General features: G+C 36.4%; 1 protein-coding gene across 3 annotated transcripts in view; it reads left to right on the top strand.

The window, feature by feature from the left end:
- The window catches only part of JAK2 (Janus kinase 2), an 85,741-nt gene that overhangs the window by 21,866 nt on the left and 38,911 nt on the right, over window positions 1-24,964 (top strand). For 2 of the 3 annotated variants that reach the window (XM_027709700.2, XM_039384516.1), the window contains 4 exons: window positions 15,875-16,004; window positions 17,067-17,173; window positions 19,923-19,982; window positions 20,250-20,500. In XM_027709700.2, coding sequence (XP_027565501.1) covers window positions 20,281-20,500 — 220 coding nt within the window. In that variant the 5' untranslated portion in view covers window positions 15,875-16,004; window positions 17,067-17,173; window positions 19,923-19,982; window positions 20,250-20,280. The remainder of the gene's footprint in view (window positions 1-15,874; window positions 16,005-17,066; window positions 17,174-19,922; window positions 19,983-20,249; window positions 20,501-24,964) is intronic. The other variant, XM_027709699.2, reaches the window with a different exon arrangement.

Here is a 24,964-nt window from a genome sequence, read left to right as displayed (position 1 = left end):
GATACTTGCTGATCATAAAGCTAGTACTTCACTGACTGTAGAACTGTATACTATTAATTAAAAAGGCCCTTGCAATTTAGGTGAGTACTTGAAGTAAAAAGAACAGTTATTTTTAATTTGAATTCTTTTGAAAGACTGAAAAAAGAAACTGCTTGAAAGGCAGATACTATCTCTAATTTCCCATAAATTCATCGTATATGTTAAGATAATTGTATGTAAAGCGACTGAGGGAAGGAGATGTCCTGCAAGTGCGTTTCATTAACTTTGAGAGCTGCTTCAGTGAATATAGATAAACCATGCACTAACCATTGTGGGAAGGTTTGCTTTGTGTGTGTGTGTTTGATGTAATACAACTCTTTTCACACCTAGATGGACAGAATGGCTGAGAAATCAGGCAGTAGAGAGACCAATATTAATTTAAGATTGACAAGTGAGAGTCAGCTAATTGTGTTGCCCTTGCTTTTAGTGCTTCTGAACACCTAGGTTTGTTTCTCTGCAGTCTGTGCTTTGACTTCTTCAACTTCTGTATGGCTGCACAGCCTTCACTCATATTACAAAAGCAAAGTATGTTGGGGTGGAAGCTCTGTGACAAGACAGGAGGCGATGACAAGCTGCTTCAAAAGCTGTCAGGGGCTGATTGTCCTTCAAGGCCACCAGTGCTTCTTTATGGCTCTGACTCATAGTAGTGATTGTGTGTCTGTTTGGCTAGAGAAGAAATTGGTTGGCATTGGTGTATTTTATACATCTCAAAGATTTCTGTTATCAGCGACTGGAATAGTTGACACGACTTGCTGAAGCCTGTTCACCATGCTGTTAGGCTGGGTTTTTTAAAACTCTATGGAAAACTAGGTAGTTTCTTGTGTGCAGGAGGAAGCAAAATGATTTGTCTGAGCTGATGTTTGCATAGACTGCCCAAGAAAAATTTGAGCAGCTGTGAAATCCACACCTGTGAGCTGATGAACTGCGCAGAACTATTTCTTCAGTTCTATTTTGTATGTACTTGGGATATAAGCCAGATGCTTATAATTATTTGTAGTTTGGCTTATTGTATGTTTCAGGTGCTAAGGAAATAGCAGAGCTACTTTGCTATCTCTCCATTCTACATGAGTGTGGCAGATCACAAGGTACCTGGCTGGAACCACAGGGATTAGAGCAGCTTTGTTCTTCTGGAGGACTGTGTTGCTAGAAGTATTAACTGTTCTGGTTTCTTTCAGTGAGGCTAGTTGGCTCTGCAACAGGTAACATTTGTCGGTAGTTGAGACTCTAAACAATCTTTATACTGTCATTGGGAATATCCATAGCATGTTATAGAATCATAAAGGTTGTAAAAAAACCTTGAAGATCCTCAAGTCCAACCTTCAACTGAACACTACCGTGCCCACGAAAACCGTAGCAAGAAGTCCTACGTGTGCCTGTTTTTTGAACACTTCCAGGAACGGTGACTCCACCACTTCTTTTGGCTGCCTGTTCCAGTGCTTAACCATTCTTTCAGTGAAGAAATTTTTTCATAATATCCAGCCGAACTCCCCTTGGCATAGCCTGAGGCCATTTCCTCTTGTCCTGTCACTCGTTACTTGAGAGAAGGGACCTACCATCACCTCGCCACAACCTCCTCTCAGGTAGTTGTAGAAAGCAATAGGGTGCCCCCTCAGCCTTTTTTCCTCCATCCTAAACAACCCCAGTTCCCTCACCAGTTTTGTTGTCCTTCTCTGGACATGCTCCAGTACCTCAGCGTCCTTTCTGTAGTGAAGGGTCCAAAACTGGACACAGGATTCAAGGTGCAGCCTCATCAGTACTGAGGACAAGGAGACTATCGTTGCCCTAGTCCTGATACAAGCCAGGATACCATTGGTCTCTTATGTCACGGTAGCTAAAATTTATTCAGGAATAGCAGTCAGGTTTACTGATATTTATTCTCACTGCACAAACAGTGGGAAGATTCAAGAGGTGATTTAACTTGGTCTTGCTCAAGTGCTCTACTGAAAGACTCCTTGAAAAACAAAAATCATTTTTTTTCCTCCCCTAAATCAATGTCTAAAAGGGTCTTTGGTTTTTTCCCCGTAAGGGTATTTTCTCGTACTTCCTCTCATTTTCTGTCACTTTTAGGTATGTTTTTTGCAGGTTTCATTTATTCTACCTTCGTAAGAAAAAAGGTCTGAAAATGTCAGCAGCTGGACTGTGGCCCTTGTAATTTTAATGCTCAAAAACATTAGTGGCACTTGTAATGCTCAAAGGCATGGGCTGCCTTTGAAATGTCTCCCAATTACTCCCCATGTTTAAAGAGGAAGTAATGACCTAAATCCTTGATTTAAGAGTCCTAGTCACTGACCCCTGAGGCTCAGTAATGTGATCAAATCCTCTTCCATCAGCTTTTTCCAGCCCACTAAGGGCATAAGTAAATGTTGCTTGGAGGGTGAGTGAAGTACCAAGGAAATATTTGATAAGGATTAAAATAATAATTTCTCCTTGCCTCCAGAAGAGGAAAGGGGTGAACGAGGGATAGGGGAATGGGACCCACCCAACTGCCTCTGGTATATTTTTAATAGCTGCTATTCCTGCTTCTTATTTCTGCTTACATGTAGCTATGATTTGGACACCATGCGAATGAGTTTGTTACCTTGTAGTATGGGATGTGATCTTTTCTGTGTGCTCTGCAGTGTCTGATTTTTAGCCTGGGAATGCTGGGCAGACTCGCAGAACCCAAGGGAATTGGGAAAGGAGGGTCTTTGATGGGGAGTGACATAGAATTGGTTTACTTGGGTGAGTTTGGGACCTCATTAGGAGAGACCATATTTGACGGAGATAGGAGGGGAATGGAAGAGTCCTGTATACTTTTTTGTACAAGACAATTTAGAGGTACAGGAGATAAAGCAGGACAAATATCTACCCTTTTCCTAGTTTTCTTGATTTCTTTCCCTGGTATAACTCAGTGTGCTGTCTCCATCTTCTACTTGTACCGAGGCTCCTGCTTTTATTTCAGTTCTTTTCCTGCCATGGAGTATCCCATCCGTCTGGTGTCTCTCACAGCCTCCTTGCAAATAATCCATGAGAAGGCATTTTCTTCTCAGGAGTAGTTAAAACTTCTTCCCAAGTTTTCATTTATATTCAGTTATGTTTCCAAAGGTTAATACAGAATGCTTTGGCAGAACTTGATTGTGGCAGGATGCCTTCATTTCCTTCTCTTTTTAGATTTTTCTAGGAATCAAATGGCATCCACAGTTTTGCTCATGTTCACTAGTTACTACCTGTTTTCCCGTGCCTACCAAGATCAAGCATGTTCCAACCTGCTAGTTTCTTTCATTTGCATATGCAGAATCATTGGTTTCGCCCTGTGTGTATTAAGGTTATGCCTGTGTATAAATCCACTACTTTTTAATTAGTTTTAAACAACTTAAATTAGTTTTTAATTAAGTTTAAACAAGGTAGACTAAGTGCCAAGTTACTGAGGTCGTTTCAGCCAAAATTCAAACCTGGTTCTATACCCAGTTGTGGATGAGAGAGGAGTGGAGAATTTCTTTTTATTAGAAAAGCTTAGTTGGGAGAAGGAATGGGGATGAGGAAAGAGGAAAAGCAGCTGTCGTTTGAGATGTTTGGGCTCAGACTTGGCGTATTACTCTGTGCTTTTGACCTAGTAATACATTCCAAACTTGAGGACTATTCTAGCAACATCCAGGTTTTAGAGTAGCGGATTCTCACATTTTTATAGAAGATCTCACATTCTGCTGTAACTGTCAGTTTCTGATACATGTAATTCTGTTTTCTTTTCTTGATTCTCTCTATTTTTTTTTCCTCAGTGATTTGCTTATTTCACTTGTTGCCCACTCTTTTTCTTCTTTCTGGTGGAGACTGTGTACAACGTATAAAGTGGTCTCAGATCTTCAGTGTGACTCAACTGCATACATTGCTTAACAGGACATAGCCTGAGAGGGGAGTAGTTTGGTTTTAGGAAGTTTTCACATCAGGTGGAATGGTATCCTTCATCAGAGGATGCATCCTTCCATTACGCTGTCTCGCTGTCAACAAAAGCCTGTGTCTGGTAAAAAGAAGCTCAAGGGAAGACTCTGTGATGCTTTACCATTTCTTAGGTTATTTTGATTTTAGAGAGTCTCTGACATGCTTTGTCAATTATGATAGTCATCTAACTACCTTAACTTCTTTTCTCAAAAAGAATCTGCTGTATTCCTTCTTGCAATTTTGACTGTCTGTCTGAAGTGACTGGCAGAATCTGTCCCAGCCTACACACTATCCTTAGATGTGGTCATGATGACGTGTGCTGCTTATGCCAGTAGGTTAATGAGGTCAAGTGTTAAATGGTGATATTGTCTATGAAGAGTTTTCAGGGGGATGGGAAACATCTGCCAAATGAGATAAACTTCACTTCTTTTAGAACCTATCAGCCCTGAATGGGGATGGAAGAGTAACAAGAGACTGTTTCTGTGAGTTTATTTACTGCTCGGAATAGTGCAGAGGGCATTAAGTCCTACATAGTAATGGCATTTAGTCTGTTGTAGTACCACAGAGTCGCTAAGAGTCTGGTTTCTGTTGCTGGCATGAGGGATATCCTGGTCACCTATTAGGTACTGAACAGTACACCCACAGCCTTTCGTAGAGATGTTCACAGGAGTCTCACATTTATTACCTAATTATCGCTTTACCGAATGCTCAAGAGTAGTTGAGAATGGACGTCCTAAACACTTTGCAGAATCACTGTGTTGTGTTACTTCAAGAGGTGTTAAATATGTTGTTGTATGACATCTATGTCTTTCCCTCAATGCTTTTTTTCCCGTGGTATGATTTGATTTCTTTCTTATTCACACTTTTGTGTTGAACTCTGTGTGTTCAGGAGAGTTTCTTTCTCTTTCCCCTCCCTGAGGTTTTCTCTATATACTACAACTGAAACATGAAACTGAGACACTGGGGAGTGTTATAGTAAGGGTTGAATTTTAAAATTGGGGGGTTTTTTGCCTGTTTAAGCACTTTGGAGAGTTAAACACCATTTCCTTCATCGTTTTACTTAGTTTTTCAAATATTTACCTTCCTTGAAAGGAATTGTGAGATAGATCTTTCTTTACTAGATATTTCGCGAAACAAAGAATTGTGTTGATATCTAGGCTACCCGTGTTTCACAGCATGAATTTAGGGAAATGGTTTAGACTCTTGTACTTAGGAAAGGTGACAGTGTTTTATGTAAAGCCCCCTAGTACTGAAGTGCAACAGGAACTGAAAATATTAAGATTACTATGCATCATTGCAGAGTTGTGCAAATAGGTAAAAATTGTCTAGAATAGTGGAAATGATCCAATGGCAATGAGGCCAAGTTTGTCACTGACAGAAGCATACTCTGTCTTTTGCAGCAAAGCTGCATTGTGGGGTTTTGTTTGTAAACAAATTTAATACTAAAGAATGCTATCAGTAATCTAAAAAATTAAGGCTGTGGTCTGACTTTTTTTGTTATTTGGTGATGGTTTTTCACATTTTCTTTTTGTCTGTATGCCAGTCAGAGGGATGTAATTGCTCTATGACCTTATTTGCTTTAAGAAAAGGAAACTTAATTCAGTTATTATTTGATGAATTGGCAGACAGGAATCATGATGTTTAGTTTGGGTAAAAGTGTGGGTGGACTGTTTCTTGCATGTACTAGTGGTCAAACTCTTTACTAAGTACCAACTAAGAAAAAAAATTTAGTTAGAAGATTGCTTACTGGTAGGTGAGTAGATGTGGCAAATCCTTATGGGAAGGAGAGGGATCTCCATTTATAGATACTGGAATGCCTGGTCAGAAGTGGTCCGTTCAGACATTGAAAATCCCAAGCAGAAATTAGTAATTGTATTTTGTTAGCTAATTGTAATATATATTTAACAAATCCAAGAACTACTAGGATTTACAGTAATTTGTGGTTTGTTTAGGAGCTTAAAGCTTGCATAAAGAGAGGAGAGACTATGATCAGTTTTAAACTTCAAGTTCATTTCAGTGGGTCTCAGCAATTTGCTAGTACCTAAAAATGTATGCACAAAAACCTATTTCTTAGAGCACCTAGTTCAGATGGTGACGTCTTACTCAGTATACTTTGCAAGTTACAGAAAAACTTGCCTGTAATACACTGTATTGCACTTGTATTCTAGACTTAGCTCCAGCTTCTCTAATTGATTGCATTCAATGAAATAAAAAATGTTAAAGAGTCTGTAGTATCTTTAACAGGCATTTTTTGGAGGAGGCTAGCTCAGTTTTTCATTGCATCATGATCATAGCTTGCTTTTGTCATCTTTTCATTAGCCACATTCTGATTTGCCTTGGGAAGTGGTTCATGAGGTCCATGATTCTTTGCAACAGCTTGTTCCAAACAGATCTGAAATTCTTATTTTGTCAGAGCTGAAGTGAAGCTGCAAATAAGTATGCATAATATGCTGAAAAATTCTGTAGAAAACTGAAGTGGCTGGTAAGTCTGAGATTGATCTAGAAAAAGCCCTTCTTGTTCTGTTATTTAGAGAATAGTATCCTACATTTCGAACAGATCACCTTAGGTAGATTCAAATTCCTATACCACTTTTAGGCAAGATTGAAACATCGTGACTGCGGAGTTGGTGTGGGGTCTTGAAGGGAGAACTGATGTGTCTTGGTTCACATTACTGAGTGGATACATCTGCAGAACTTTTGAGTGAGTTCCCACTACAAGAAAGACATTGAAAAGTGGGTGAAAGCCCTAGTCTTCAGGGCTCAGAGGCAAAACTTGTGTTGGAATTTGATTTATGTACTGAGAAACTCGAGTGTTTTAAGGTTTTCTTCTAGTTTTCTGTCATCAGAGAGACTTTTAAGAAGAGTGAAATAATTGTCTAGTGGAAATTTTGTAATGTAACTTTTTTATAAACAACTTATCAGTTGTTAAATACTGTTACGTTATAAATGTTTAATCTTTATTTTATATTGCCTTTTCATAAAGGAACTGATAATAGCACAGTCTGTAGCAGTACATTTTGAAATCCAGAAAAGAACACTGTATCTTCTTATCTGATCTTCTATATATCATAGACCAGTTAGTTACATTTTGGTTTTCTTCCTCCACCAAGTTCAGTAACACAGGTTTATCTAAAGCGTATTTTGCAACAGTGCATCTGTTCTTCATGTTTTAAAGTCAGGAAATACAGAATCTACTTCTTTGACTGTTTCAGTAATGTGATATTCTTGTTTCTGAGAGAGAGAGAAAAAAAATGTTGTATATTAATAGCTATTTATTCTAAAGCTATTGTATACCCTATTTAAATAATTAATTTTCCATTATGATTTTTATTTCTTGAATCTATATCAGAGAGTCCGCTTGAGCTTTTTAGTTTATTGGGGCACAATTTTCATACTCTTGCCTTCTGCAATTTTCTTATGGTGTTTCAGGATATAGTGTCAAGAATCATGAAAAAGCTTTGTGTCATTCTTATCTCAGAACTTGGGGTAAAAAGCAATATGAATATAGGGAGCTCTAAGTTTATCCTACTTTGGAATACTTTCTTTCGCTTTAGAAGTCAAGTGTACAATTGAATGCTTAATCATACTCAAAACAGAGTTCTGTAAATACACACGATGATAATTTGACTTTTTTCCAGTGTGGGAGGGAAGCGCAGGTCTCTTGGTTTTTTAAAATGTGCAAGAGAACACAGACTGTTTTAAAGGTTACATTGTGGAGATATGTTTGTCTTAACTGAAAGTTTCTTTCTCCTTGTCGCTTTTATTGGAGTTTTGCAGAATCTCTGCTAGTGGTATATTTTTTGATGAACCTTTGTTTACTTTCAGAGCCCTGAGTTTTCTGGCCTCCATTTTTTTCTAACTGTCTGTGTTTATAGAGATAACATGATCTTGGCAAAGCATGTAGTGCAGTATCTTTGCAAAAGCTAGCTGGTACTGCAGATAGGAAACAAGTGGAGAACTCTGAGGCCATTGATGATTAAGGAAACTAAGTAAACTATCAAGCAAGTACATTTTCCTGAATTATACAGATAAAACATCAACACTGGTGTTGTAAATTATTCAACAATATGAAGCATTAACATAGGGTTTAGAAAAGGCATGCATTCCTTTTGTAAAAATGCTTCAACCTCTCTACCGAAGAATAACAAGAAACCACTATATTTATATATATTCTAATTGAACTCTAAATCATTGTTTTGTAGGCTTGTGAATGCATTTATATAGTCTTGGTTTTTAGAGTATTACTATTTAATTAAACCTTTGTTTACAGAAATCACTTGATTTCAAATGTTTCTGTGAAAGTGTCTCACAAGATTGTTGCTTTTATGTCTCAGAAGGTCTTTTTTGTGTTTTGTTGTATTGCATTATGTGACCATGCCCTGACTCTATAAGGATTTATAAATGTGATTTAGTTTGTGCACAATACCTATTCATAGCCTTTTTGAGTCTGTAGAAGGTGTAAGTTGTAGAGCAGGGAGGCAGGTGTTGTGCTTTTGTTTTTCTTTTTGGCTTTTTGTTTGATTGGGTTTTGTTCTTTTTTTGGGGATGGTGAGGTGGTGGTGTTTTTTAAGGTAGTTTTTTTATTAGCTGGATTAGAGCTTCAGGCTCTAATCTCACACAGTTTTTTAGCTTCTTCTGCAAAAGCTTCTTCTACCAAAGAAAACTTAGATAAATATGTAAGACATTTTATAGAGATTACATTGTATAGAATTACATTTTCTACAAATAAAGGTAATTCAAAGTTAAGCACCTGTAAATAATATTAGTGTTCCAGGTTACTGTAGCTGATCTGTGATTGTAAAGAGCTAGGTTTCCTCTACAAAACTTTAAGTACTTTTCCAAAGGCAAGCAGGAAGGAGGGGAATGACACCAAAATCCCCTAGAAAACCCTGCACCATAAGGAGGGAATTTGTACATAAAATATGCATCAGATCTGACCTTTCGATTATACAGTTTCTAAACTGAAGCTACTTTGAAAAAGCGGAGTAGGCTGAAGGATGAAGAAAGTATTTCTGGAGAGTCCAGAGGAGATACTGACATCTACTGCTCTTAGCTGTTCAGAAGAGTTTGCTGATTCACTCTGACTTAAATGTTATCCTGTTTACATGCTAACAGTTATTTCTGCAAAGAGCTAATTTGTTGAAGCACGTTTTCTGATTCTCCTCAGATAGTGTAAAAGCCGGGATAGAAGACTTCCTTCATCCAGATGTTTTCCCATTTTTGATGGCTCTGTCTCAGATTTACTAGACTTGCTCTTCCCCATATTTTTCACAGAACAAATGTTACAGGAAACAAGATCACGTGTGTTTTATCATGCAGCATATTATGCAATTTTCTTGTCCAAGACCACTTTACCCTTTGCTTCTGTCAGGTAGTGAAAACTTGGAGAGGAAAGAAACCAAAGAACCCACAAAAGTGGAAACAGTGTATTATACAACTACAATACTGTGAAGAACATAGTAGATCTTTTTTTATTTTCTCTTTTTGTAGACAGAAGAGCTGTTTGGGGTTGTGATTATATTCTCCATGATACTTTACCCATTATACTTTACCCTGTATCGCAAAGTGTAAAAGTGTACTTTTAGTCTCTAAAGGTAGATATTTAGAAGTTTAGCAAAGAGTGGCAGTTTCAGTCATGGTGGAAACTGGACGTGCCTTTTCATCTAGAACAATAGAATAAAGAGGCATAGTGATACCGTTCTGTGCAATTATTTCTCACATAGTGACTGCAAATTTTCTTGATCTGTCTTTGAGGTTTGAGTAACAGTTTTTTCTTAAACTGTTCTAATATATGGCTAGTAATCAGGATCTTTCTATACTTCATTCATTCCCCACTTCTTTTGTTTAAGGTTTTTGTTTGGTGTTTGTTTTTTTTTTATGTTGCTATATTCAATCTGTGTTGGAAGAGAAAAGCCATAAAATGAAAGTCACTTAAACCATGAAGGAGAAAGGAGGTTTTTAAACATTTTTTTAATACTTCTTGTCTTTATATTGTCCCTTCCTCCTTTTGTGTACCTCCTACTTGCCTACAGGAGACTTCCTGGGGTTACTACCCTTTCACCCTGCCCCATAATCTTCTGCTGCTGTTTTACAGTAAAATTCTAGCTCTTCAGTCCTGTTGAGTGTCTGCACAGTGTAAACACATTTGACAGTTACTGCAGTAGTTTTACGAAGCTCTGAGGCGGGAAGTTGCCAGACTGGGGAAGTGAGATAAGAGTGCAAGAAAAGAGAGACAATGGAATTAAGGAGGAAAATCCAAAAGAGTTAAAATTTTTAAAACCCAGGTCTTTGAAAAAGCTTCCTGAACAAATGCAAGCTGGGCCATTTATCTGAATAGCCAATGGCAGCTGGAAAGAGTTATGACTGGTTTTCCTCACAAAAATGTTTGCTGAGAGGAATCCTTTACCTTCTGTGAAGGAAGAGAACCTCGTATTTTATGCCAGTATATAACTCTAATTGATGAAACTATTGCATTGTTATTTGCCTAGAAGGTACCTTTTTTATAGGCTCAGAACTCCAGAGCACATCTGTAGTTGGAGAGGATTAAAAACTTTGTCAAAGGTCTGACATCCTTCAGAGGTACCACACTACAGCACGTAGTGGGTCTTGGCTGTTCTCGTTCCTTCATAGTTAAGCTGTTGAGAACTGACATTTAACTGAGAAATCCCTGCCTGCCACAGGAGAAAGGACAGAAGGCTGAGAGAAGAGTAACAGTTTTGAAATATTTGTGATACAGCTGGTGTCTGCTGGGCCACGCTGATAAACTGGCATCTGTTTTACAACTGTTGATGCTATTCTTTGGCCCTGCAGAATTGTAGCAACAAGTGTTTGTTCATGTTTTGACAAATCGCTCTTCAATTATGCGAATTGCATTTGGAAAAGAATTTCTTCCTTCAAAAGTGTTTTCCAGCATTACTTCCCCACTGTTTCAATCTTGCAATGTTTAAGAAAGTCAAGTAAATTGACAGACAACTTCACTGCTGTTGCTGTTGTACTTTTTTGTTTTGTTTGGACTTTAAATATTTGTTTTAACTTGTGAGTATAGCTGTAACTGTCTTAAGTATTCCCTAGAGGTCATTGGTATTTTTAATAAAAATGTCTTTTAATAGAAAAAATACTTTTTTCTGTTTCAGTGGTGTCAGAATATTTTTTTCCGCATTGAAATGTTATTTTTTTGTTTAACCTTTTTTTATTGTCTTCTGGTTTTTTGGAAATGCACTGGTAGTCATTTTTACATAGAAACAAGTGCTTTAGTTGTTCAATATAGGACAGTGGTTTGCTAGTGTTTTTTAAACAAAAGCCACAGAATGAGGCAGAATGAGACAGAATGAGACTAGTGGCAAAGAATCTTCCTTTTTACTTTGAACTAATTTACTCTGTGCACACAGGAGCATTGGCAATTCCTATTTTATGTCTTTCTGAAAGAAATCAAAAGATCAATTAAGGAAGACCTAGGCACCAATAATTAACACATATTTCATGATCTGAAGCTATTAAGCTGAATTCAGTACAGTTAACAAAACAAAGTATAGTATGTTGTGGCATACTTGTGAAAATATCACTTAGTCCTAATTTTGCTGTTGTCATCTCTTATTCATGACTTAAGAAGAATTTGAGAGATGCGTAAGGGAATAATGGTGACTTGGTGACATTTTTCACATGCTTCATGCAAAAGGTCTTTCTGACCCATTATGGTTACTTTTTCTGTATCTTCTGTGCACATAAAGCTGTGCAGATAATGGTGGCTCTGAATGGATTGAGGATCCTCAGATGCCACTGTTGGGACATAATCTGTGCCAAAATGATTGGGCAAGCTTTTGAATTGCTTGGAAATTTTCTGATGAAATAGTCTTTTGCTGATATTTATCAGCATGGTGAAAGTGAATTTTTTTGCAGATATGGACCAATTTTTGTCAAAGTTATGATGGAACATAAGCAGAGCTGTTGCTTGGGGGCAGGTATTTGATTTGATTGCTTTTCTGGTAGCTCACCTACTAAGCAGATTACTGTGGTGCTGAGGCTTCTGCCATGATTTGCTCATTCTGCTTTTCCGACAGCAGCCACAGGTAGGTTTCTTCCTGCTGCAATAAGCTAGAGCATTGACTTGATTCTGTTGAGAAGAACTTGGAAATCACAATTTTTAAATTTCTAATCAGAATTGAAAGATTAAAATCCTGGTGTTAACTTCTTCTATCCACTTAGTCCCTCTGTGTCATGCAAGCGCACCAGGCCAGGATCATTAGTCTTTCCTCATGCAGAAGTTCATGGACTGTTGCTGAATTGCAGATACAAGTAGTGGTTTGCCAAGAGAAAACTGTAAGCAAATGTTATCTTTGCTTCTCCACTTTTTTTTAGTGTGTTTTGACATTGATCTGTTAGTCTGTCACCTTTCTTCTCTATCTGCTTGCTACCATGTGCATCAAATTTTGATATATTAAAAATTCTTATGTGATATCAATATACAGCTGATAATACAGGAAATTTCCTTTGGAGTTACTTAACTTTTTGCAATTGTTTCTTGTATGAGCAGTTGTTTTCTTGTGTGACTTTACCTCATGGCAGGGCAACAATAGGCAGAGCGTATTAGAAAAAAGACCATGAAAACTGAAGTCACACTTATCCACAAAACATATTTGAATATGCTTTAAGATGATATTTTATATTTTTGTGGAAGTTGTTTTTAAAATCAGAATGAATATTACCTGGGAAAAGACAACAAAGTTTTAATGCAGAAGATGATGCACTAGATTAATTTTATGTGTGAACTTGGCACCTGTTATCTAAGCAATGGAAAAAAGTTTTCAAATTTTCCAGATTGCTTAGTATTTTAGAAGTATTGTTGAATACTTTGATAAAGTTACTCAGGAGATTGTTTTCTCATTAATATTGTTGGAAATATGTGAGTCTCTTGCTGTTAATTTTTTGTGAAATTCTGTACCACATTTTGACTGAACAAACACTTCATAACATCTTGTTGGTCCATTAAATAGCACTGACATTTCTGTACAAGCTGATGTTTTAAAAATACAATACTATATTACCTGTAAGAATAGCCTATGAACTTGGTTCATTGAATCTAGTATATGTTTGTTTTTAAAGAAACCCAACAAACCTGCATGTGCAAAGCATATCACAGTCAGATAAGCAAGGATACTACATGTTGTATGCAGAACATAAATACTGTTGTTATATTTTTAAAATTTTAAAGTTCTAGAAGCATAACAAACCATGCTGAGTACATGTTATGGGAAAGTTTAGTGGTGTTCCATTTGTTTGTGTATTCAAACCGAACTGTGAAGACTATAATTAAATATTAAGTATACATATTGAATATAAAACAAATGCACTAGCCAAAACAACTGTAAGTGGGAAAACGACTGACTTTTTTTCTTAGTCTAAGTTTGGGTCTAGAGGTAAAAACTTTATTTTGGTGGTCTTATAGCAAGACACTTACTCTTTGGAACCTAGTGATGTTCTACCACTACTGACTAATGTAAGACCTGTTAGCACTTTCAGTGATACTTTGCTACAATCTTAAACACCTACCCAGCATTACTTGGGAAGGCTTTCATGATTGATGTTTGCAATGTTCATTCAAATTCCTTGAGAGAAAGATGTGTGTATAAGCAGATGGAAAGTGTGCACATGGCTGTCATTTTCAGTTTACTGGCAGTAAACATATTGAGTTGTTGGGAGAGAGCCTGTGTCTTCAAGACATTACTTGTCAATGGAAAGTGCTTTTTAATCTTTCTTCTCTCTCTAGTAAACGGAGTAGTTGGTGACATAGGCACAAACACTAATTGTATTTATAGCAGTTCTGGTGGCTTGCTGAAAAGTGACTGTTTCAGATTGTAGAATCTCATCTGCATAACAAATTCTGTATTGTGTTCTTTGCAGAGAGTGTTAACTTGGAGATGATGGACTAATGTATTTTGACGGAGTTTCATTAGAGTCTTAAGTTAGTTTTTAAATTGGCATTTAAATCCTTGCAGCTGCCAGAAATGTAAGCTGGTGTAGACTTGAATAAATCAGAGGGAAAGAGGTCATTGGCAAGATGGTGCACTGTGAGATTGGTACAGCAACTCTGCTGCTGAAAGAATAAGTTGTGTCGGATAAGACTTATTCAGCCTGGAAGTATGTGAACCAAATAGTTTTATAAGGCCTTGATGCAGATCCTGTAAATGAGTATTTCATTGCATGTGTGCCGAAGAAAAAGTTGATTCTCTCTTAAAAAAAAAAAGAAAGGAGAGAAAGAGAGAAATATGTTACTATAACCACCCTGAACCTGTTCAGCTTGGTTTTCATCTCTGAGTTTCCATACTTCTTATCCAGAGCTATAAACTGCTCTTTCATAAGCAAGCAATCATTTTTGTTTGTCATATGAAGAATAGACTTGATATTAGGCTGCATAATCAATTTCTTGCATTTGAAATGCAAACTGCAGTGTCACTGAGCTTATTCAAAATGTTGCAACCCTTATTCTACTGGGCTTGTGGAAAACTACGTAGTTTAACACAGGTAAATATTCATGCAGTTTTTCTTGAAGTCAGAAGCCTGACTGGGAATTATGAATGCAAGGCAGTTCTGAGCATGGAAAAGTACTTTTAAAATAGAAAATAATTTAGAATACCCACAGTGCCTCTTGATCTGAAACCTGCGTGAACAGGTGGTGGGTCTCTCCTTCATTTGAAGCCAGTGCTCTCAGATCAGTGTGTGTGGAATGTGTGCTCAGTAGGTCAGTGATAGGCGACTCTGCCTCAAACAACCCTCTCTCTCTCCCTCTGGCACTTCAGCAGAGGTCTGGAAAACTTGCATTGACTGTATAGGACTTTGGATCAGATCCTGGTATGATCTGAAGCACCTGGAGGTGCATATGAAATATACAACCGTCCAAGAAAGGCAAAACTTCTTATTTTTAAAGCTAGTATTGCAAGGGCAGAAACACTAATCATTGCCATTCACTCCGACTTCTGTGGGGAAAGAAGCTGAATTTACTGCTCATTGAAATGGGTTCTTTTTTGGGGGGGGGACAGGGAGAGTGTGTGATATTTGTGACAGACTCAGTAGACACAACACTGAGGAAGCTGTATGTCTTCACTCCAGTTCAGGGAAATACCTGTCTGAAGAGTCATCAAACAAAACTTGCAGAGTTCTCCCATTCTGAATTCTGCCTCCTTTGAACTTCCATTGTATTTTTCCCCCTTTATTCAGTTTTTAAATGAATTTTTGCCTCTCTGTCAGGCCCTTTCTTGTGTGGGAGGGTTACAAAGGGAATCTTTCTTTTTTCATTGCTGCAGGAAGCTGCTGTTGTACTTAAGTGCTTTCAAATGGAGTTTCCTGCAACCACAGAAATGTTGTGCAAAGAGAGCAAGGGTGGGAGTGCCCTTGTCCTTCCTGCAACAAGACAGTTGGTCTTAACTTCCGTATGAATTGAAATGAGTGCTTGTTGTCAGTTTTCAAACAGAATTAATTGTTCTGGTTAAAGGGAGTACTACTACCTGAAGTGAACATACCATATCTGTTTTTGTGATTACTTTTCCTTTTTCATTTCTATTTTCTTCGTGTAATGCCATATATAGTTTCTTAAACTGATGCTGTATTCACAGAAAAGAAAAACATGGTTAGAGCAAAAAAAATTGGTAAATACATATATAGTCAAGTTTCTGATTTACACAGCACTTTCTTGCTAGAATGAGAAGTAGTATCAGTATCAAAAAATATATTTTTAGATTTTTTTTTTTACTGTGTATTTAAAAAAGCCTGAATTTAAAAAGTTCTTGTCAGACAGGAATCTCGGCAAATAAAATAGGAGTGGATCATTATCTGTATCTAAACACAGATTTGAATTCTTCAGTAATGATGCATTATATATTGCTTACAGCCATTAACCTTTTTTTTTAATATTCTGTTTTTATTGCAGATACATTATGTCCCACCACTGCTTATGTGCCTGCTTTGTCTGACTTCCTGTGGATTCCAGCAGCGAGTGGCTTGTGACATGCTTATTTAAAGGGCTTCATCACTCCCATGTTTAATACAGAGGTAAAAAGGTAATTAACTGTTGGAAATTTATCTATAGTGAGAGAACACACTCATCTTTGAACCTCTGAAGGCTAATGATCCTAGCCCTGAAGGTTTCCCTAAAACACCCCCCTACTGCCTCAAAAAAAACCCCAAACAAACACGAAAAATTAAAACAAAAAAAAAACCTCCTAAATTGAAAACGTATTCTGAATGGGGCAGTGAATGCTGCATATTATTAAATTGCGAGACTTTTGTATGTCCTCCACATTTTAGTGAAATTTCTTCCCTAAGTCATTGTTTTCAGTCTCCTTAATTAATTTCTTGCTGGTCAGTTTACAAAGAACCGTATGAATTAGTGCAGCCGAGGGTACCTGGTAAAAATTATTGTCAGGTGCATTGGAGGTACAGACAGCAACAGAGTGTATGGAAACAGCTTACATTGTAGATGCTGGTGATTGTGGTTAGAGCAATATGGGGAATGATTAATCTTATCCTGTAAAAGCTGTGGCTTGAAATATTATCCAGATTAGGAATATTAAAATAATCCTGTTGGTTCAAATCATCTGTTCATCAGTGCCAGAATCAGATCTTTTATACTTAGTAGCTTTGATCTCCAAAACAAGATCTTTATATCCCTGATTCTGTTTCCCATTCTTGTTATATGGATGATTGGATAGGCCGTTTTTCTTTTTCACTTCTTGATTATGTCAAACATCCACTTTAAGATGTGTGTGGACTTGGTACTTTTTGGCAAACAAATACTTTTGTGGTGCTGAGTAACTTATCTACAAAAGACCCATTCTGGATATATTAAATCCTTTTTATTCAGCTGTGAGGATTATTTACATTTACATTCTTTACCCAAACACAGAAATTCTTTTGAATTACAGTATGATAACAAATCTGTATACCCTAGAAAGTAATACTCAAAGGTGTTCTGCAAACAGGTACATTAGTGTCTCCCAGTATGTTTAGTCTCAAGTTGCTCAACTTTTACAATAGTCAGAGACTAGGTCATATTTTAAATATTCTGGATCAACAGCAATTAATTTTTTGCCATGTTTAATGCTTCTGTTGTGCTAATACAGGGATCTCTGGATGGAGCAAAGCAGGGAAGACTAACTGTGTTCAACTGGAGACTTGTTTGCTAAGAAATACATGTGAAAGCAGTTTTCTTTTGTTTTTCACACCATTGGTGAGTGGTGACCATGTGTTTCAGTTACTTTGCATATAAGGCCCTGTCCATGAAACTGATTGTTATATGTATAAGAGAGGCCATGAAAATGTGTTTTCTGTTTTTCCGCAAATAAACTGATGTAAGAATATTTCTTGCTTTCACCTCTTTTGTCTGCACTTGGACATAAAAGACAAATTTGAAACTTGAAAATTATTTAATTTGAAGTGGTGATGCAATTGCACAGATAGTATCTCTTGAGATTTTTTCACATAGTTACATAGAACCTTTGAAATTAGTGGAACAAAAAAACCTGAGTGGAATACTCTGTTACAGTTTTTACTTTGCATTTTTTACCACATTTTATTGATATTTCTCGTTCTTAGGTGTAATTAAGCAAGGTTCCCTTTGTGGTTTATTGAATTTTTTAATGTAGAAACCAAGAGGGAATGATAAGGTTTTTTTGAAAGGAAAAGTATGTTTGTAAATACGCAAACTTTATGAAGAAGAGCGAGGCACAAGCATGTCTGTTTAGTTCACTTCTGAAATTGGCCAGATTTTTAGTTAGGTGTACCAACAATATTTCCATTCAGTGTTGGTTAGACATAATACCAACGAACTAAGATGAAGGCATCTGTCAATCGGGGTGAAGGTTCATATCATCAGAAGGTTAATATTGGAATATTTGAGGGAAACTTCTGTAGTAATTAAAGAAGAATTCCTCTGGAGATAAAAGCTGTGAATATTTTGTAAAAGCAAGTGGTAGATCACAATCATTACATCTTTCATATTCTTGACAGAAGTAGTGAGAAGTCTTTTAAATATTATGTTTTTAGAGATGTGATGGTTATTTTCTTCTAAAAACCAAGAATTCTGTGATGAGTCAAGGAAGATACATTTTTTTCCTTAATTGAATACTTCCTTGTTGCCTATGCTACCTTTGGAGCTAAAAGCACAAATCTTCTCATTTAAGGGTGGCTGACTCTATAAATGCAGCATAGGGAATCCATATCTCCCCTAGATCAGGGCCTAAGGAATGTAGTGAATGGCATTTGCATCTAGACTTTAAGATTTATATGTTTATGATACACTGTCTCTTTTTGTTGCTTAGTTTGGGAAGTTAAATTCTGCATTTTTCTTTTGGTGAGGGTGTCTTTTTTTCTTTTTTTTTTTCCCCAGAATTACCATCACGGTAAAATGGCTTTATCTTCTGTATGTGTTCTATTACATAACTCATGAAGTTAATGTTTTTCTTTTTTTCCCTGCAGTTATAACTGTTGATTTCTGTAGCACACGTCATCTTTAGCCCACATAAATGTATAGTCGTACACTCATCCTTTGCTACGTAATTGTAGTTAGGAGCAGCAAATAATTAAAAAAAAAAAATCACCATGTTCCAAACAGCTCTTTTATGATAAAGCAACACAATTCAATATAAACAAAAGCTGTTGAAAGTTGCATTTTAAGAATGTCACTCCCATCTACCTATGTAAAACAATAAACATATTTTTGAGTTAAATAGTAGCATTTTCAAGTTCAATATCTTTATTAACTGTTCAATATCTTTGTCAGTGACATATGCACCCTTAGCAAGTTTGGGAAACACACCAAGCTGACTATTGCAGCTGAGGGGCTTGAGGGAAGGTACCATCCAGAGGATCATTGACAGGCTTGAGAAGTGGGCCTATGGGAACCTCATGAAGTCTAACAAGGCAAAGAGCACCTGGTCCTGCACCTGGGTTGGGGCAATCTCCAGTATCAATATGGGCTAGGGAATGAATGGATTGAGAGCAGCCCTGTGGATAAGGACTTGGGGATCCTGATAGATGAAAAGTGAGACGTGAGCTGGCAGTGTGCACTTGCAGCCTAAAAAGAAACCATGGCCATCAGGTCAAGGGATGCGATTCTCCTCCTCTCCCATGCTCTGCTCTTGTGAGTCTGCACTTGCAGTCCTGCTTTCAGTTCTGGCGGTCATAGCATAGGAATGACATGGGCCAGAGTGGAGTGAGTCCAGAGAAGGCCACAAAAATGATCAGAGGGCTGACCCTTCCGTGAGGAAAGGCTGAGAGAGTTGAGGTTATTCAGCCCAAAGAGAAGGCCTCAGGGAGACCTTATTGTGGCCCAAACCATTTTATGATTCTAAAAGTCTAAAAAATCAAGTCTTTATGACTGATGTCTTGTTTAGACCTATTCTGCATTTTCAAAATATGAAATGCAGAATTCCATGTAGTAGTTACCTGGAATCAGTTTTAATAAAAGCAAACCTTATAGACTGTGATCAAAGTTTTTATAATAAGCATGGTCTATACTGATGAAATTGTGATGGAGTCACAGAAAAGCAAAGACATTCTTTAACTGGCTTTTAGAATATGGTGTCCAATCTCTTTTTTAAACTTTTCATTATCAAATATACTTGTGGTTATATATTGAATTATTAGTGTCTTCTTCTCTTTGATTACATTTAACAGAGAGGATTGTTAGCTTGAGTTCCTTAAGAATAGACTTAAATGATTATTCTGAAAGGAGGTGGTCTTGGAAGTCCCCCCATAGGTACAAACCAAGTCTGCTTACTTAGATTCTCATCTCAACATGTTTTCTTTTAAGTGTCGGCTTAAGAGTAAAACTCACATGAAGGGCGCTATGGCTACCCTTCTTTCATCAGTGTCAGCTAGCTGTTATATCTTTTAAGTTCTCAGTGCAATAGTTGTGTTTAAACTGGGAGTATAATGAGCTGTACAGATGTGATTAAAGGGCTTCTTTTGCCTTTCAGGTTTAACTAGCATGTTTTAATTGGACAGATGAGCACACACTGTCTAAAATCCAGTGAGAGGTAATAATTCTCTAGTTGGACTCCCAATTAATATTTTGTTTTCTCCTGTAATAATGTCTGTTACTCTTCATCTAGGGCTACATAGTAAATCAAAGAGAAACTTAGCTTTTAGTAAATGACCTAAGTCGTTCTCAGGTGTTAATTCTCAGATTTCATTAACAGGAGTTAATGTTTTTCCTGTATCAGAACAGTACTGTCATTAAATAGGAGTATTACGAACAAAACCAAGTACAGTTAGTCAAGAAGTACTTCTTACATTTCTTGTAGGCAAATGCTCTGAACAGAACCAAAACGAACTATGGCTTGTCTTACAATGACAAATATGGAAAACACAGCAACTGCTTCTGTCCACCACAATGGTGACATCCATGGAAATACCAGTGCACCCAGGCAGACAGAACCATTGCTTCAAGTGTACCTTTATCATTCTCCTGGGAAGACAGGAGAAGATTGCCTTCAATTTCCAGCTGGAGAATATGTTGCAGAAGAGCTTTGTGCTGTTGCCTGTAAAGCCTGTGGTAAGTATATACATACCAGTTTACTTAATGAATTGGTGAAACTCAGCTTCATAGAAGAAAGTTTTTAACTATCCAGAGCTCATGAAAATAGTGGCTTTTGAATCAAAAGGCTAATTTCGCTGTTCTTTCAGAAGTAATTAGCACCAGGCTGTAAAACTGTTTCCATTAGAACAGTTGTGAAACTGAATTAGGTGACTGCTATCCTTTATCAAATAATTTGAGGGTATTTATCCCTATCCCTTGCCTGGAAGTCTTCTTTCATTGGGCTGAGATATAGCTCGGATAGTTAAATCACTCCAGGAGCCTGGAAATTACTTTCTGATGCAACCCTGCAAAACAGATTGGTCCTGGAAGTAATGCATGTGTTGTGTATTATACATGCTTGATTACTTTGCAGATGGTAACTGTTCTGTTAGATATAATATGACTTCTTGTGTTTGTGATTAATGATTTTTGTAATCATTTAGGAAATAAAGTCTGTAAATAGCAGGGTAGTGTATTTTAACACCTGTTGTATTTGGCATATATTGGCTAATATAAATATTAGTCTGTCAAAATGTTATTCTGTAATTGAATGCCAGTTTGATGCATGCATGCAAGAGCTCAGCCTTTTAAAAAACATTTTATTTAAAAATCAATTTTTTGAAAAATTTAATGTGTGAAACTTTTGTAGTAGTTTATATTTTTTTTACAGAAAACTGCCTGAACATGAAACTGAATTTCTTCCAAGTAGAAACACAAGAATAAATGAAGTGTCATGAAATTAATTTTAAATTGACTAGTCAGTCGTGGTTCAGTTCTTGTATGTTAGCTGGTATGTTAATTGCTGTGTAAAAAATAAATGTCACACCAAAAAAAAAAAGTCATTGCTCTCAGCCTCAGGGACAAAGTGGTGTTAGAGGAACCAAATAATGGTAGATATGAAATATGAAGGAGAAATTGTTCTAGAGGTTGCAGAATCAAAGACTTGTTTTCTCAAATCATGATCTTAAACCTTTTGATCTTTTCTGATCTCTCTCAAAAAATCTTAAATGGAATTTCTCTTTTAAGCTGTTTTTTAATGTCTTTACAATCAGTTTATAGAAGTGTCAGGCAGTCAAGGCCATTTGAACAAAAGTAATGATTCAAGAAAGCCACCAGAGCTGGTGCAAGAGAATGATAAAGTGAACCTAATGTTATACTTTACAAAATAAATAAATATGATTGTTTGTAGAAAAGCTGTAAACTTTGTTCATAATTTTTCTTTTATTCAAAGTGTGAACAAAACCTAGAAATCTGTGTTTAAAAATTAGCATGTGTAATTGAAAATAACATGAATTGAGTTTTGTTGTGTTGTAGGTAAATCACATACCGACTACTGGAAACATTTGAAGTCTGAATTTGAATCTTGAATGTATTTTTTTGTATACAGAAAGAAAGTTAGTTGATTTGTATACTGCATGTGTTACTATGCTATATCAATAATTCTGCAATCAGATACTTCCCAGTGTCTTTTAAGACAGAGTATTTATCATTAGATAAAGTAATTTAAAAAACTAAACAACTTTGGACTGTACACTATAACTTAACAGAATAATACATTATACAGAAGATGAGTATTACACGGAAAAAAAATTTTCTTTTAATATTCAAACTAACAATTTGTTTATTTATTCTATTGGCTGAGAAATATGAGTAAAAAATATGTGCATCACTTGTATGTATAATCCAGATTTTTGCTGAATTCAGGTTAACAAAGTGTAGATATTTTTAAACAACACTAGATAAGTGAGTTTGTAAATCATGATTAAAGCAGTTATAATGACAAGCAAAGCACTGCTTTGGTATTAGCCAAATAAATATATGCCATGTTCTTGAAAATCTTAATACATTAGTAGCAAAGTAAGCAGAGATAGTCACTTTAAATCTCACAAGAACAATTGAACAGCTCACTGAAAAATGTTTTGACAAAGTCAACCGGGAGCATAATCTTGTTTAGCATCTTGCGTTTCTCTCATAACTTGTCCCTAGGTGTATAAGAATCCTAAATTTCTGTAGGATGTGTTTGACTTTATTTACTGTCTGACAGGCTTTTGTTCTCATGTCCTCATCCCTTTCTGTTAGGATCATTAAACTCTGGAATCTTACCTTTTTAATGGAACTAGAATCCCAAGACAGAATGAGTTTTGCAATCCTGACAGGTTTGCTGAGTTTTGGGCAGCTAGCAGTTAACAAAAGACCTTGAATTTGTTGGCTTCTGTGTTTGTTGTTTGTTGTTTTTTTTTTTTTATGTTGATATCCCAAAACTCCAGCTAGGAACCTTTTAATTCTCACTCATCTGATTTGCAAGTAAATTGGAAATTCCATGGTACTTTCTAAGAAAAACGGTGGTGTCTCTTGGAAAAACATAATATTGCAGAGAATTTTTAATTATACTAAAGTAAAAGCATTATTTCGAAACTTTTAATGTGACTAAGTGCTGACAGCATTTGCAGTCAATTAAACATTTTCAAGAGAGCAACTGTGTTGCATAATGTGATGATTGTGATGACCTCTTTGCTTGTATGCTTCAGAAGAGATGTCTTGCTACTAACAAGGGAATTTTAAGCGGATTTTCCCTAACGTGCTGAATTTCCAGAATTTCACATGACTCTGAGTTCACATGGCTCAGAGTTATCATTCGTTTTAATTAATCATTGGGGGGTTGTTTTTTTGGTTGGAGTTTTTTGGTTTGGTTCGGTGGTTTTGTTTTGCTTCGGGTTTGTCTTTTTTTTTTTTTTTTTGGTTTGATTTAGTTTGGCTTTTTTTTCACCTTTACATTTCCTGAATATCCACACAGAACATGCTGCCCCCTGCAGCTCCCCCGCCGTAAGTGAGGAATGAATTAAACAGAACTCTGGGCAATTCTGTTTTGCTAGAAAAGGAAATGCGTGCTTTGATTTATATTCGGAAAGCATTTTGTTGGCAGGATAGTGACATTAAATGTCATGTCAGAGTTCAGTAAGCCTCTGGTTTGTATGAAAGATGAGAGGAAGATATTATTTTAATGTAAGAAAAGGGAAGCAAATTTCCATCTGGTATGTGCAGAACTTCCTAAGTTTTAAAGAGTTTACTTCCAGTTGTGTGTGAAAACTGACTAATATTAGTATTAGACTTTGAAAATTTGAGATTTTTTAAAATTGTTTTTAATCATTCAACTAATTGCTTTTATCTGTATATGTCTAATTACTTACATGCTTGAAATGACAGTTTCGTAAAACTATATCTATTATAGACTGTGCTTGGCTTTCACGTTTCATAGTGGTGTCATGGCTTGTTGTGACTTACACTTTATGTTTTTTATTTTTTCTTTAAAGAAGGACATTACTTTATGAAAACCTACTGTATAGGAGAAAGAGTGCCTAATGCCAACAAAGGAGAAAATATAGAAAAACTGTATTTCCTTAGCTGCTTCAGGGTAAATGAAGTAGTGTGACTTGTCTGGATGTGAAACTCTAAAATCATAATGAGGAAAAGATCAAACTACTTTGCAAATCATTTTTTTTAGTCTTGAAATAGAAGTTTGAGGAATGAGCTTATGCTGTTTTGTAGTCTTCCATATGATGTACTTGACAGACTGTAAAGGATGAAAAGACTCCTGTCTTTAGCCTTATGTACTAAATAAATTGTCAAGAGATAGTCTTTGTTTTCGTCTTTGCAGTAGTCCAGAAAATTTGACAGCCCTTGCTGGAGAAGCAAAGTGGAAAAAAGTCTGCTTAATTATGTCTGAGTCACTGTCTTCTCTCTAATTTGTCATTGACTGATTTGATAACATGGTTAGTGCAGTGCAAAAATCCAGGGGAGGCTTTTCAGTTCCTCTTGTGAATAGCTTTTATGATTTTACTTAGAAAAATACATTTCTCAGAAGTTTTCACTATTGTTGACATGTCTAGGTTTCAACAGAAGACTTTGATTCCCCACTCAAGTCTTTTTGTTTTCTTTGTTTCAGGAGAGAGCACTTAAATACTGCAGTTATTACTCACTTGAAAAGTCCCTGCAATTACATGGCCTCTTTGCTTTTGTCAGATTCCTGTGAATTATTTTCAAGACTCTAATAAAGGGATTTGTTCTATTTTTTATAATTGTTGAGCAGTAAGTGTAGCAATGAAATTGCGTAGTTCTTAAGGGGAAGGGGAAAAAAGGTGTAATTCCTTTTCATGAAAAAAAGATCTGTATGTCTTTGAGCACTGGCACTGTATGGTGCAAGGTACCGTTTGGAACTATAAATGCCAAAGTACGAGACTCGGATGAGTGCAGTTTACTTTTCATACAAAGGAGGACAACAGGGAGGATTTTTGTTGTTGTTAATATTAACATTTCTTATTGGGAATGGAGTATGAATGTCATGATCTTTGCTTAGTTAAAGTTTCAGAAAGGATTTTGCTGTGGGTCTTTTTGAGAAGCAGAGTGGTGGTGGGGATGCCTGTAATGTATTTGGTGAGATAC

This window comes from Pipra filicauda, unplaced genomic scaffold (assembly GCF_003945595.2).
Source record: "Pipra filicauda isolate LSUMZ 115617 unplaced genomic scaffold, ASM394559v2 scaffold35_size7292922_pilon, whole genome shotgun sequence".
Taxonomy (NCBI): Eukaryota; Metazoa; Chordata; class Aves; order Passeriformes; family Pipridae; genus Pipra; species Pipra filicauda.
This window is presented reverse-complemented; position numbering and strand designations above follow the sequence as displayed.